Here is a 14936-nt window from a genome sequence, read left to right on the forward strand (position 1 = left end):
TATATACACCATATATATGTACACACCACCATATATATGTGTACACAGCCCTATATACACCATATATATGTACAGAAACATCATACCAACAGTAAAATGTGGTGGTAGTGTGATGGTCTGAGGCTGTTTTGCAGCTTCAGGACCTGGAAGACTTGTTGTGGTAAATGGAACCATGATTTTTGCTATCTACCAAAAATCCCTGAAGGAGAATGTCCGCCCATCTGTTCGTGACATCGTCCTGAAGCGCACTTGGGTTATGCAGCAGGACAATGATCCAAGACACCAGCAAGTCCACCTCTGAATGGCTTAAGAAAAATAATATGTTGACTTTGGAGTGACCTAGTCCAAGTCCTGACCTTAATCAGATTAAGATGCACCCTATCTTCGTCCTGGTATGCATGGCCCCATCAGAAAAACATAAAACAAACCATTTCACTTACCTTCCCGGCGCTCCCTCGCAGCATCCTGTTCCGATGCCAGCAACTGATTTATGCTTGTAAGCAGCGAATGGCAGTGATGTCATGTACTGCCTGTAGAGGACAGCTGCCGGGACTATGGGCCTGTGAAGCAGTGAATATTCATTGATCTTTAATAGCGGACATAGTGTTAGCCGCAGCTGCTGGGCGATCACATGTGGCCGCTACTAAAGGGAATGAATATCCACTGTTGACCTGAACTGCTCATGGTCTGATGCTGCTTGCAGAGACAGCGTTACCTCTGTAGGAGGTACAGAAGCTGAGTTGATCCAGCAATCCGGCTAGCTTGCTAGAGTGACGCAGGCAAATGCAAGTTTCTTGCCCAGGAAAGAAGAAGCTTGTAACCAAAGGAAAATGACCTACCCTGAAACCGTTCAGATTGGATGATGTTGCAGAAGTATAATATTCGCCATGATGTCTGCCGATTGTTTCATGTGTTCAGTGTAGACCCCTCATTTGTAAAGAGAATCGGATCCCTAATGGTGGTCCTGCCCATTCTGGTCTTGTCTGAATGCCAAGTGAGCTGCACCGCGCTGAGCTGTGAGCACTGGTCCCACCACAGGACGTCGGACCCTCATGGAGCCCATTTCTAACGGTCTGAGGAGCAATATTCTCACCAGAGGGCTGTGGCCGTGCTCCTTGCACAATACCAGTCCTCCATGGCCCAACCCCGCAGCCTGGTATCTGCTCCATGCTCTGGAGACACAGCAAACCTTCTTGTGCCAGCACGTATGGATGTGCCATCCTGGAGGATAGATCAGTTATATACTGGAACAACCTGACATATTGAACTGCACAATTTCCATGTATTATGGCTGAGTCTCGTGGGCAGAGGAACAACAGGCAGATGGGGGAAGAACAAGAAAAAAGAAATTAAGACAAGGTGCATTTAGTAGAGAATTTAATTGGCTGTATATAACTAGTGATGGAGTCCAAGCGGCAGCTGATTGTACAGTGATAGGCAGGTTGGTAGTGGTACAAAGCGAGGACCCCCTGTGACCCACGCACTTATCGGCCACGGACCCCTACTGGTGGCGATACATGATGGGAACCACTGGGGAACGCACAGGAAATCATACAGTTTGTTCACACACTCTCGTTGCTGGTTTATCTGTTAGACGTTGCTGTTCTGAACCATCTGCAGATATTCTTTGTATAGTTTCTCCTGGGTTTCATATAATTTCCTGAGTTTTTTGGTTTGACCTTTGCTCAGCTCCTTCCCTTCAGTATCATGCGTTGGGAATCCCTGGGGGGGAAATATAAAAAAAACGAATAAGACGACAAAAATGTCACAAGTACAGAAGAATTCCTTTCATCCAGCATTTCATAATCTGCCATCTGCTCACATTTTCATCAAACTTTGAGTATTTGTCAATTTCGGTCTTGAACATTTCACTTGGACAGATCTTCATTTTGCCAAGTTTTGCTGCCTGCGAGGAAAATCAGAGAGAAAGAAAACTGGAGGTGAAACGAAATGGAAACTTTCAAGGGAAGTAATAAGAGTTCTGCTGCTTTCTTATATACATTATTTTCTGGGGTAGAAGCCGCAGCTCATTAATACAGAGTATGCCCTATGGAGCATATCACTGCCTTCAAGCATCTTCACATTTATGAGATTACTGGCTGTGACAATAGGAAGAGTAAGGAAATAGGACATCCTCCCATTGTGCTAACCTACTAATGAGAGTTACAGATTTCATCATACATAATCATATCATTCCTATCCTGAGTTACATCCTGTATTATACTCCAGAGCTGCACTCACTATTCTCCTGGTACAATCACTGGGTACATAGATTACTGATCCTGAGTTACCTCCTGTATTATACCCCAGAGCTGCACTCACTATTCTGCTGGTGCAGTCACTGTGTACATACATTACATTACTGATCCTGAGTTACATCCTGTATTATACCCCAGAGCTACACTCACTATTCTGCTGGTGCAGTCACTGTGTACATACATTACATTACTGATCCTGAGTTACATCCTGTATTATACCCCAGAGCTACACTCACTATTCTGCTGATGCAGTCACTGTGTACACACATTACATTACAGATCCTGAGTTACATCCTGTATTATACTCCAGAGCTGCACTCAATATTCTACTGGTGCAGTCAATGTGTACATACATTACATTACTGATCCTGAGTTACATCCTGTATTATACTCCAGAGCTGCACTCACTATTCTGCTGGTGCAGTCACTGTGTACATACATTTCTGATCCGGAGTTACATCCTGTATTATACTCCAGAGCTGCACTCACTATTCTGCTGGTGCAGTCACTGCGTACATACATTACATTACTGATCCTGAGTTACATCCTGTATTATACTCCAGAGCTGCACTCACTATTCTGCTGGTGCAGTCACTGTGTACATACATTTCTGATCCGGAGTTACATCCTGTATTATACTCCAGAGCTGCACTCACTATTCTGCTGGTGCAGTCACTGTGTACATATATTACATTACGGATCCGGAGTTACATCCTGTATTATACTCCAGAGCTGCACTCACTATTTTGCTGGTGCAGTCACTGTGTACATACATTACATTACTGATCCGGAGTTACATCCTGTATTATACCCCAGAGCTACACTCACTATTCTGCTGGTGCAGTCACTGTGTACATACATTACTGATCATGAGTTACATCCTGTATTATGCTCCAGAGCTGCACTCACTATTCTTCTGATGCAGTCACTGTGTACACACATTACATTACAGATCCTGAGTTACATCCTGTATTATACTCCAGAGCTGCACTCACTATTCTGCTGGTGCAGTCACTGTGTACATACATTACTGATCCTGAGTTACATCCTGTATTATACTCCAGAGCTGCACTCACTATTCTGCTGGTGCAGTCACTGTGTACATACATTACTGATCCTGAGTTACATCCTGTATTATACTCCAGAGCTGCACTCACTATTCTGCTGGTGCAGTCACTGTGTACATACATTACTGATCCTGAGTTACATCCTGTATTATACTCCAGAGCTGCACTCGCCATTCTGCTGGTGCAGTCACTGTGTACATACATTACATTACTGATCCTGAGTTACATCCTGTATTATACTCCAGAGCTGCACTCACTATTCTGCTGGTGCAGTCACTGTGTACATACATTACATTACTGATCCTGAGTTACATCCTGTATTATACCCCAGAGCTGCACTCACTATTCTGCTGGTGCAGTCACTGTGTACATACATTACATTACTGATCCTGAGTTACATCCTGTATTATACTCCAGAGCTGCACTCACTATTCTGCTGGTGCAGTCACTGCGTACATACATTACATTACTGATCCTGAGTTACACCCTGTATTATACTCCAGAGCTGCACTCACTATTCTGCTGGTGCAGTCACTGTGTACAGACTGCATTATGAAGTGGACAGGTTGATACTGTAACCTGCAATATCCATAGTTTCGCCACTCCTTCCTAACATCATTATTATTATTTGCATAGCACCATTAAAGGGAACCTGTCACCCCCAAAATCGAAGGTGAGCTAAGCCCACTGGCATCAGGGGCTTATCTACAGTATTCTGTAATGCTGTGGATAAGCCCCCGATGTATCTTGAAAGATGAGAAAAAGAGATTAGATTATACTCACCTGGGGGGGAAGGGGGGGGGCTGCGGTCTGGTCTGATGGGTGTCGTGGTCCGGTCCGGCGCCTCCTATCTTCATACCATGACATCCTCTTCTTGTCTTCACGCTGCAGCTCCGGCGTACTTTGTCTGCCCTGTTGAGGGAAGAGCAAAGTACTGCAGTGCGCAGGCGCTGGGCCTCTCTGACCTTTCCCGGCGCCTGCGCACTGCAGTACTTTGCTCTGCCCACAACAGGGCACCAAAGTACGCCTGTGCCGGAGCCGCAGCGTGAAGACAAGAAGAGGACGTCATCCTATGAAGATGGGAGGCCCCGGACCGGACGGCGACGCCCATCGGACCAGACCGCACCAGGACTGCCCCTGGGTGAGTATAATCTAACCTCTTTTTCTCATCTTTCAGGATACATCGGGGGCTTATCTACAGCATTACAGAATGCATTACAGAATGCTGTAGATAAGCCCCTTATGCTGGTGGGCTTAGCTCACCTTTGATTTTGGGGGTGACAGATTTCCTTTAACTCCATGGAGCTGTACATGAGAAGGGGTTACATACAGGGTTATAGATATCGTTAACAGTAAACACATTTACAATGACTGACTTACAGAGGGGAGAGGACCTTGTCCTTGCGGACTTACATTCTACATTCTAACATGATGCATGCTCAGACAATACAGATATAGGAATCTTCGTTCTATGATCGGCCATTAATCATTCTGGAAAACTTTTGGAAGCAATGAATAGTTTCTCAGGGAGATCGGGCAGATTTACCTCCTGCTCCTGTTTTTTCCTAACAGCTTCTTCTTTTTTCCTCCTCTTCTCTTCTTCGGCCTGGAAATACACAAGACAAGACATAACCTTTGCTTACACCATTAGTCTACTTCTCTGTAATACAAAATATTTATGTTTTTTTTTGCAGTGGGGGTTAGTGGAGGGTTCATCAGGGTGGATATTACCAACCAGCATTACATAGTGGCCACGTAATACAGGTATATGGTTCCAGCTCATATAGGTGGGGCTCGGGCGGCAGACCCCTTTTTAAGGGCATCATATGTCCATTATGAATCAGATGGATTTACCTTTTTCTTTTCCTCCTTCTCTTTCAGCAGTGTCTCTCTATCCACAAGTTTCACCACGGTGGGAAGTCCTAGAAAAAGAATGGTGGGATATTGTCCCTTCGTTAAAGATGTCCCAAGTGCATAAGCCACAACCCCTATTAACTTTGCATTAAGCAACTGGAAAGGGGATGCTGGGTCTTGTAGTTCTATGCAAAAGGAAGCAACTGCTGGTGAACACCACTATCCATAAAGTAGTAACCATTCTGTACAGCTGCTATGTGCTGGACACAAGGGAAGGCTTCGTGGTCAGCACATCATCAGATCTGTGTGTGATCTTGGCCGGCATATTAGGCTGCATGGACAGAGAAGGGGGTTACTCAGGCGCCCCGTCACATACAGCGCTGACGACATAGCAGCACACAAAAGTAGCTGGTGAACCCAGGGCAAGAAGAAATATCTGAATTTCAGTGCCCAAGATGATGGCTTCTGCAGCCTCTATGTTCATAGCAGACTGCAGAGTGAGTTACCAGTGAAATATATGCACTGTTCTATATAGAGGCTGCAGAAGCCGATCTAAACATTTTGATAAAATTCTAAAGCAAAACGCTAATTAGATCAAACTTGATTAAAGAGAAGAATGTAAAATCCATGACCTCTTTTGTGTTTTAATTTATTAAATAAATAAATAATAAATAAATCTTTATTTTTATATAGCGCTAACATATTCCGCAGCGCTTTACAGTTTTGCACACATTATCATCGCTGTCCCCGATGGGGCTCACAGTCTAGATTCCCTATCAGTATGTCTTTGGAATGTGGGAGGAAACCAGAGTACCCGGAGGAAACCCACGCAAACACATTAATACCATAGACACTCGGCATTTACCAGACTAGCCTGTTACCTTCATGGTCTTCTAGGCGGACGCCGAGCTCTGGAAGTACATCGTCCCGCAGGGAGTCACACAGCTGCAAAACTCCCAATACTGTGAAGGAGCAAACACAGGGACTTAAAGGGTTTTCTACATCCCCATATTATATTTGATTTTCAAAACTGGTTAGGGGTCTCAGCAATCAGAAAATTAATGTAAATTGTAGGATAGCCCTTTAATATAAGAAACATCAGTCTATACGCACACGGGGTGAAAATCATCAGTCCAAATAATGTGGCACTATAATATGGCCAGGCAGGGTTTGTAGGGTTAGAGTGTTATCGTTCTATGTTTGTATGGACAGCCAAGTCTCAGGACATCCTCGCTCGTCTTACCTTTGTTCTCTCGGGCGATCTGTCGCACTCCTTCCCTGAACTGGGAGAGGACCTGAAGATAAGGCATCACTGTGGACTCCAACTGCAAGAATAAACCAAGTGCATTTTAATTAACAAAAAAGGTACAGATTATTATTAGTTTTTTTATAACAAAGAGGATGATTGAGGGCAATCATTAGGGATGCAAACGATGTACAACCTTAATGGTAGAGTATTAGAAATGAGCTAGAAGGTTTGTAGTAACCAGTTAGGACTTCTGGTCCAGTCCTCTGTTGCAGCCAGATTTCACTTTTGCAGCCGGCATCATCAGCCTCGTATCTCCTGGGCGCCTCTGTTGTCCCCTAAGCACCATGATATTGAAGAGCGGCACCGCAATGGACACCATGATGTCACGCAATGCCAACCAGCAAGGTCGCACATTATGCCATGGGGCCTAAGAGAACTACATAGGCGCCGAGAAGACGCCGGGCTGAGGATACCGGCTGCAGAAGTGTAGTCCAGGTGCAGTCAGAACGTCCAGGTAGTTGGAACCAGGTACCATAAATCTTTTTGCTCATAATAATATACAGTGGGGCAAAAAAGTATTTAGTCAGTCAGCAATAGTGCAAGTTCCACCACTTAAAAAGATGAGAGGCGTCTGTAATTTACATCATGGGTAGACCTCAACTATGGGAGACAAACTGAGAAAAAAATATCCAGAAAATCACATTGTCTGTTTTTTTAACATTTTATTTGCATATTATGGTGGAAAATAAGTATTTGGTCAGAAACAAACAATCAAGATTTCTGGCTCTCACAGACCTGTAACTTCTTCTTTAAGAGTCTCCTCTTTCCTCCACTCATTACCTGTAGTAATGGCACCTGTTTAAACTTGTTATCAGTATAAAAAGACACCTGTGCACACCCTCAAACAGTCTGACTCCAAACTCCACTATGGTGAAGACCAAAGAGCTGTCAAAGGACACCAGAAACAAAATTGTAGCCCTGCACCAGGTTGGGAAGACTGAATCTGCAATAGCCAACCAGCTTGGAGTGAAGAAATCAACAGTGGGAGCAATAATTAGAAAATGAAAGACATACAAGACCACTGATAATCTCCCTCGATCTGGGGCTCCACGCAAAATCCCACCCCGTGGGGTCAGAATGATCACATGAACGGTGAGCAAAAATCCCAGAACCACGCGGGGGGACCTAGTGAATGAACTGCAGAGAGCTGGGACCAATATAACAAGGCCTACCATAAGTAACACACTACGCCACCATGGACTCAGATCCTGCAGTTCCAGACGTGTCCCACTGCTTAAGCCAGTACATGTCCGGGCCCGTCTGAAGTTTGCTAGAGAGCATTTGGATGATCCAGAGGAGTTTTGGGAGAATGTCCTATGGTCTGATGAAACCAAACTGGAACTGTTTGGTAGAAACACAACTTGTCGTGTTTGGAGGAAAAAGAATACTGAGTTGCATCCATCAAACACCATACCTACTGTAAAGCATGGTGGTGGAAACATCATGCTTTGGGGCTGTTTCTCTGCAAAGGGGCCAGGACGACTGATCCGGGTACATGAAAGAATGAATGGGGCCATGTATCGTGAGATTTTGAGTGCAAACCTCCTTCCATCAGCAAGGGCATTGAAGATGAAACGTGGCTGGGTCTTTCAACATGACAATGATCCAAAGCACACCGCCAGGGCAACGAAGGAGTGGCTTCGTAAGAAGCATTTCAAGGTCCTGGAATGGCCTAGCCAGTCTCCAGATCTCAACCCTATAGAAAACCTTTGGAGGGAGTTGAAAGTCCGTGTTGCCAAGCGAAAAGCCAAAAACACCACTGCTCTAGAGGAGATCTGCATGGAGGAATGGGCCAACATACCAACAACAGTGTGTGGCAACCTTGTGAAGACTTACAGAAAACGTTTGACCTCTGTCATTGCCAACAAAGGATATATTACAAAGTATTGAGATGAAATTTTGTTTCTGACCAAATACTTATTTTCCACCATAATATGCAAATAAAATGTTAAAAAAACAGACAATGTGATTTTCTGGATTTTTTTTTCTCAGTTTGTCTCCCATAGTTGAGGTCTACCTATGATGTAAATTACAGACGCCTCTCATCTTTTTAAGTGGTGGAACTTGCACTATTGCTGACTGACTAAATACTTTTTTGCCCCACTGTATGTGTATATCAAATCATAGCTTCAGTAGAGGCAGGAGAGAGGCTTACATTAAGATGCTGTCCGTTTCCTCCAACAGGGAATCCAATAGGTTCCTCGCCTTCTATGGTCCCAAATATCTAGGAAGGAAAGGAAAACATTGTGTTAATTCCATCAACTACTTCTGGAACATCCATTAAGTTCTTCATCAATTAACTCCAATTATGCATGTAGCTGCGTATCAGCAGGGGTATAGCTGGTAGGACGAGGTAACACTCTCTAAAGGCACCTTCACACTGAACAAATTAACAACGATATCGCTAGCGATCCGTGACGTTGCAGCGTCCTGGATAGCGATATCGTTGTGTTTGACACGCAGCAGCGATCTGGATCCTGCTGTGACATCGTTGGTCGAAGCAGAAAGGCCAGAACTTTATTTCGTCGCTGGATCTCCCGCAGACATCGCTGAATCGGCGTGTGTGACGCCGATTCAGCGATGTCTTCACTGGTAACCAGGGTAAACATCGGGTTACTAAGCGCAGGGCTGCGCTTAGTAACCCGATGTTTACCCTGGTTACCAGTGTAAATGTAAAAAAAACCAAACACTACATACTTACATTCCGGTGTCTGTCCCCCGGCGCCATGCTTCCCTGCACTGTCAGCGCCGGCCTGCCGTAATGCAGAGCACAGCGGTGACGTCACCGCTCCGCTTTACGGCCAGCCGGCGCTCACAGTCAGTGCAGGAAGCAGAGAGCCGGGGGACAGACACCGGAATGTAAGTATGTAGTGTTTGGTTTTTTTTACATTTACACTGGTAACCAGGGGACTTCGCCCTGCGCTTAGTGACCCGATGTTTACCCTGGTTACCAGGGGACTTCGCATAGTTGGTCGCTGGAGAGCTGTCTGTGTGACAGCTCTCCAGCGACCACACAGTGACGCCGCAGCGATCGGCATCGTTGTCTATATCGCTGCAGCGTCGCTAAATGTGACGGTACCTTAAGCTTAGTGTCACCTTCCAGTGGCAGCAGTTTTACTCAAGGTCATGATTGGTAGCCCTATTAAATATATCAGTGTCATCAAAGAAAACTGAAAATCCATAAGACATCTCCAGAATAGAGAAGAGCTGACACTTCAACCTCCTTTGAAGTAGGACTACACATTGAACATGTGGAATTAAATATAGCTAGGGAAGGAAAAGAAACTAATTCACATCATCTCCATTGAAGTAGCAGCTGACTTGCATTGGGCAGGTAATTACAGCAGGGAAAGTCTGAGATTTGTTAATGCAGAAAATGAGAACTACCTTCCAGGCATAAGCTTCCTCTCCATTAACCCCCAGAGCTTTTTTCAGTTTTGCGTTTTTCTCGTTTTTCGCTCCCCTCCTTCCCAGAGACAAAACTTTTTTATTTTTCCATAAAATATGGCCATGTGAGAACTTATTTTTTGTGGGACGAATTGTACTTTTGAAAGATACCATTGGTTTTACCATGTTGTGTACTAGAAAATGGGAAAAATAGGGATTTTTGTGTGTACTCACCGTAAAATCCTTTTCTCCGAGCCACTCATTGGGGGACACAGGACCATGGGTTATGCTGCTGTCACTAGAGGCTGACACTAAGCTGAGACAAAAAAAGGTTAGCTCCTCCCCTGCAGTATACACCCTCGTACTGGCTTCCAGATACCCAGTTTAGTGCAAAAGCAGTAGGATATTAACAATATAACAAGTAACATTAGAATACAACATGTCAAACAAACAGTCAAGATCAAAAAACAAGGTCACGAGCCGAAAGGCTACCAGGGTGGGTGCTGTGTCCCCCAATGAGTGGCTCGGAGAAAAGGATTTTACGGTGAGTACACACAAAAATCCCTATTTCTCCTTCGCCTCATTGGGGGACACAGGACCATGGGACGTCCCAAAGCAGTCCCTGGGAGGGAAACAATACAACCAAATAACTCCGTGTACCATCTGACTACAAATGCGCAACGGCCGCCTGCAGGATACGCCTGCCAAGGGCCGCGTCCGCAGAGGAGTGAATGTGAACATTGTAATGCTTTGTGAAAGTATGCAGGCTGGACCACGTTGCGGCCTTGCAAACCTGCTCCGCTGTTGCCTGGTGCCGGATGGCCCAGGAAGCACCCATCGACCGAGTGGAGTGAGCTCTAATCCCCGCCGGGATAGGACTGCCCCTGACCCGATAGGATTCCTGGATAGCAGATCGGATCCATCTGGCTATCGTGGATTTAGACGCAGCCAAACCCTTTCTGTGACCTTCCGGGAGCACGAAAAGGGCGTCCGATTTTCTGAAATGAGCCGTTCTGGAAATGTACCTCCTGAGGGCCCTTACCACGTCCAGGGTATGGAGGGCCTTCTCGACCCTATGTTTGGGCTGCGGGCAAAAGGAGGGAAGAATGACGTCCTCATTGAGGTGGAAAGATGAGACCACCTTCGGGAGAAATGCCGGAGAAGGACGTAGGACTACCTTGTCCTGATGAAAGGCAAGGAAAGGAGCCCGGCAGGATAAAGCGGCGAGCTCTGAAACCCTTCTGATGGACGTCACCGCTACCAGGAAGGAAACCTTCCAAGAGAGGACAGAGAGCGGAACGTCTTGAAGGGGTTCGAACGGAGGTTCCTGAAGAACCCCGAGGACCAAGTTGAGATCCCAGGTCTCTAGCGGCATCCTGTAGGGAGGAACCACATGGGAGACTCCCTGGATGAAAGTCCTGACTTGAAGGTTGGTGGCGATCCTACGCTGGAAAAGCACGGATAACGCTGAGATCTGACCTTTGAGGGAACTCAGGGCCAAACCGGAGTCCAGACCCGACTGAAGGAAATTCAAGATGCAAGGGATAGAGAAAACGAGCGGAGGGTGACCCCGGAGCCTGCACCATGAGAAGAAGGTTTTCCATACGCGGTGGTAAATGGAGGCGGAAGACGCCTTGCGAGCACTTAACATGGTGGGGATGACCTGCTGAGAGAAACCGGCACGAGTTAGAATCCAGGTTTCAACAGCCACGCCGTTAAACGTAGGGCCCCTGAGCTCTGATGGTAGATGGGTCCTTGGCGAAGCAGGTCTGGGCGGTCTGGCAACCGCAAGGGAACGTCGGCTACGAGCTGAACGAGCTCCGCGTACCAAGCGCGACGAGGCCAGTCTGGGGCGACCAGGATGACTGGAACTCCCTCCGTCTTGATCTTTTGGATCACCTTCGGCAGTAAGGGAAGGGGAGGGAAGACATATGGGAGCTGAAATTGATGCCACGGAGAGATCAGCGCGTCCACTCCAATGGCCTGGGGATCCCGAGATCGAGCAATGAAGTTGTGGACTTTGGCGTTCAATCTGGACGCCATCAGATCCACGTCCGGGGTCCCCCAGCGAAGACAGATCTGGTGAAAAACCTCTGGGTGGAGTTCCCACTCCCCCGAGGCAAGGCCCTGGCGGCTCAAGAAGTCCGCCGCCCAGTTCTTGACTCCCGGAATGTGCACCGCAGAGATGATGGAATGGTTGGTTTCGGCCCAACGAAGGATGAGGGAGACTTCCTGCATCGCCGCCCTGCTGCGGGTACCCCCCTGGTGGTTGATGTAAGCCACCGCCGTGACGTTGTCCGATTGGACACGTACTGGGTGACCCGCGAGCAGGGCGTGAAAGCGACTCAGAGCAAGTCTGATAGCACGAATCTCCAGGATGTTGATGGGGAGTTTGGATTCCCGAACTGTCCAGCGGCCCTGGGCAGAGTGGTGGAGGAACACCGCCCCCCAGCCAAGAAGACTGGCGTCGGTAGTTACCACTAACCAGCGGATCGGGAGGAAGGACTTCCCCTGGAGAAGAGATGGGCCCAGGGTCCACCATACGAGAGATTGTCTGACCCGCGGGGACAGGGGACAAGGGCGGTTGAGAGATGAGATACTCCTGTCCCAGCTGTCCAGCAAAGCCTGTTGCAAGGGACGGAGATGGAGTTGAGCAAAAGAAACTGCTTCGATTGTGGCAACCATCTTTCCCAGAATCTTCATGGCGAACCGAATGGTTCGCGGGCGGGGATGGCAGAGCGTTCGGGCTCCCTTCTGAAGTGCTAGGGCCTTGGACCGAGGAAGCAAGACCAGTCCCCTTGAAGTGTCCAGGATCATTCCCAGAAAGGAGATCCGACGGGCCGGAACGGGAGCGGATTTGTCCCAGTTGATCAACCAACCTAGGCGCGAAAGAGAATCCAGGGTAATGTGGACGCTTGACTCGCAGGCTTGAAAAGACGGGCCCTTTATGAGGAGATCGTCTAAGTAAGGTAACACGACGACTCCTCGAGAATGAAGAATGGCCATGACAGCCGCCATGACCTTGGTAAATACCCTGGGCGCAGTGGCGAGACCGAAGGGTAAGGCCGTGAACTGGAAGTGGTCCTCCCGAATGGCAAAGCGGAGGAACCTTTGATGAGGCGGGAAAATCGGGATGTGAAGATAGGCATCCTTGATGTCTATCGAGGCCAGAAATTCCCCTCTTTCCATCGAAGAGATGACCGATCTGAGCGATTCCATCCTGAAATGCCGGACTCTTACGCACTTGTTCAGGAGCTTCAGATCCAAAATGGGCCGCACTTTTCCGTCCTTCTTTGGCACGACGAAGAGGTAGAAACCTTTGAACCTCTCGTGTTCCGGGACCGGGACAATGACCCCGCTCTGGCGGAGGGTGTGAATGGCGCAAAGAAGGGCGCGAGACTGAGCTGCCGAGCTGGGAAGACGAGAGGGGAAAAACCGAGTTGGGGGAGGAGAGGAGAACTCTATCTTGTAGCCTGACGATACCAGATCCCTGACCCATTCGTCGTGCACGACGGAGAGCCAGGCTTGCTGAAAAAGGAGCAGGCGTCCGCCTACTCTGAAGGTATCGACTGGCGTCGTTCCCGAGTCATTGAGACGGGAATCTGGGAGGTCTGGACCCTCGGGATCTGGGTTGTCTCGGTTTCCCGCGCCAGGAAGGAATAGGCCTGAAGGAGGGACGAGCGTCTCTGTCTGTGCGAGCGGCTCGGTCCGATCTTGGAAGACCGGTAGGATTGGACCAGGCTGGGCTGGTACGAAAGGGCCGAAAGCGAAAGTAAGGCTGGCGTTGGAAGGCCGCCTTGGGCCTCTGTTGGGGAAGGAACTTGCTCTTTCCCCCTGTGGCGTCGGAAATAAGCTGGTCAAGCTTTTCGCCGAAAAGACGCCCGCTTTGAAAAGGGAGGGAGATCAGAGATTTCTTAGAGGAGGAATCTGCGCGCCAATCTCTGAGCCAAAGAGCCCTTCTGATAGCGATGGCGTTGGAAGCCGCGGAAGCTGCGCAATTCGCCGCGTCGAGGGATGCGAACATCACATAATCGCTAGCCATGGCTAACTGCTTGGCTAGGTCTGCCATATCAGACGGGAGGTCCTGTTCGTTAATGGATTTCGCTAGAGCATCCGCCCAGGAAACCATAGCCTTGGACACCCAAGCCGCTGCGAAGGAGGGGGACAGGGAAGAGCCAGAGGCTTCATACACCGAACGAGCTAGCGAGTCTATCTGGCGTTCGGTGGGGCTCTTAATTGACGCGCCTTCCGGAACTGAGAGAAGCGTTTTAGAAGCTAGGCGCGAGACCGGCGGATCTACTAAGGGAGGATCCGTCCAGTCTTTCACGAGATCCGCTGAGAAGGGGTACTTTGATAGCAGATTCTTCTTACCCGTAAACCGCTTATCTGGATGCTCCCTGTGACGCCTGACTATATCCAGAAAGGCTGGATGAGAGGCAAAGGATTTGTGGGAACGTTTGGATCTGGTAAAAGAGACCGCGTGTTCCGGAGCGGAATTAGCGTCATCCTCCACTTTAAGAGCGTGATTGACTGCTACAATGAGGGAGTCGACCGTAGCTCTGAACTCCGGAGCCTCCGGGTCCAATGATACCTCGGACTCATGTTCAGAGTCGGGAACGCTGTGAGCCCCCAAAGAGGGTGAGCGAGAGGGGGAGCTGCCAGATTCTGAACGGTGAGGAGAGCGTTCAGGAGAGGTAGGGCGGATCCGCTTTCGGGATGACCGAGCCTCTTTATGGAGAGAGCGGCCCCTGCTGACCGACGATTCCCCTGCTATGGAGGGATCTCTTAACGCCTGTAACGGGTTGCCTCGTTCCCCGGGAGGATTTTGAATGGATTTGATGGCGTTGGCTAAAAAATCCATGGATTGAGAGAGAGAAGCGACCCACGGGGGGGGACTAGGTACGCCAGAGTCGGTGGAGGGCTCCTGGGCACATGGGGCATCGCAGGAAGAACAGAGAGGGGAACTTTGAGGCCTAGGAAGAGGGGCCTGACAGGTGGTACACGCAGAAAAAAAGGTCGTATGCACCTTAGAGGATTTTTTAGATCTAGTCTGCGACATGA

The 14936-nt window shown here is 48.2% G+C and overlaps 1 protein-coding gene across 4 annotated transcripts in view; it reads right to left on the reverse strand.

Moving 5' to 3' along the window:
• Positions 1-1360: 1360 nt before the first annotated feature.
• Positions 1361-14936, reverse strand: part of CARS1 (cysteinyl-tRNA synthetase 1) — a 68549-nt gene continuing 54973 nt past the window's right edge. For all 4 annotated transcript variants that reach the window (XM_069740057.1, XM_069740055.1, XM_069740056.1 and 1 more), the window contains 7 exons: positions 8644-8712; positions 6423-6504; positions 6061-6141; positions 5180-5247; positions 4872-4931; positions 1823-1906; positions 1361-1722 (listed from right to left, as the gene is read on the reverse strand). In XM_069740057.1, coding sequence (XP_069596158.1) covers positions 1591-1722; positions 1823-1906; positions 4872-4931; positions 5180-5247; positions 6061-6141; positions 6423-6504; positions 8644-8712 — 576 coding nt within the window. In that variant the 3' untranslated portion in view covers positions 1361-1590. The remainder of the gene's footprint in view (positions 1723-1822; positions 1907-4871; positions 4932-5179; positions 5248-6060; positions 6142-6422; positions 6505-8643; positions 8713-14936) is intronic.

Source organism: Ranitomeya imitator, chromosome 9 (assembly GCF_032444005.1).
Source record: "Ranitomeya imitator isolate aRanImi1 chromosome 9, aRanImi1.pri, whole genome shotgun sequence".
Lineage (NCBI taxonomy): Eukaryota > Metazoa > Chordata > Amphibia > Anura > Dendrobatidae > Ranitomeya > Ranitomeya imitator.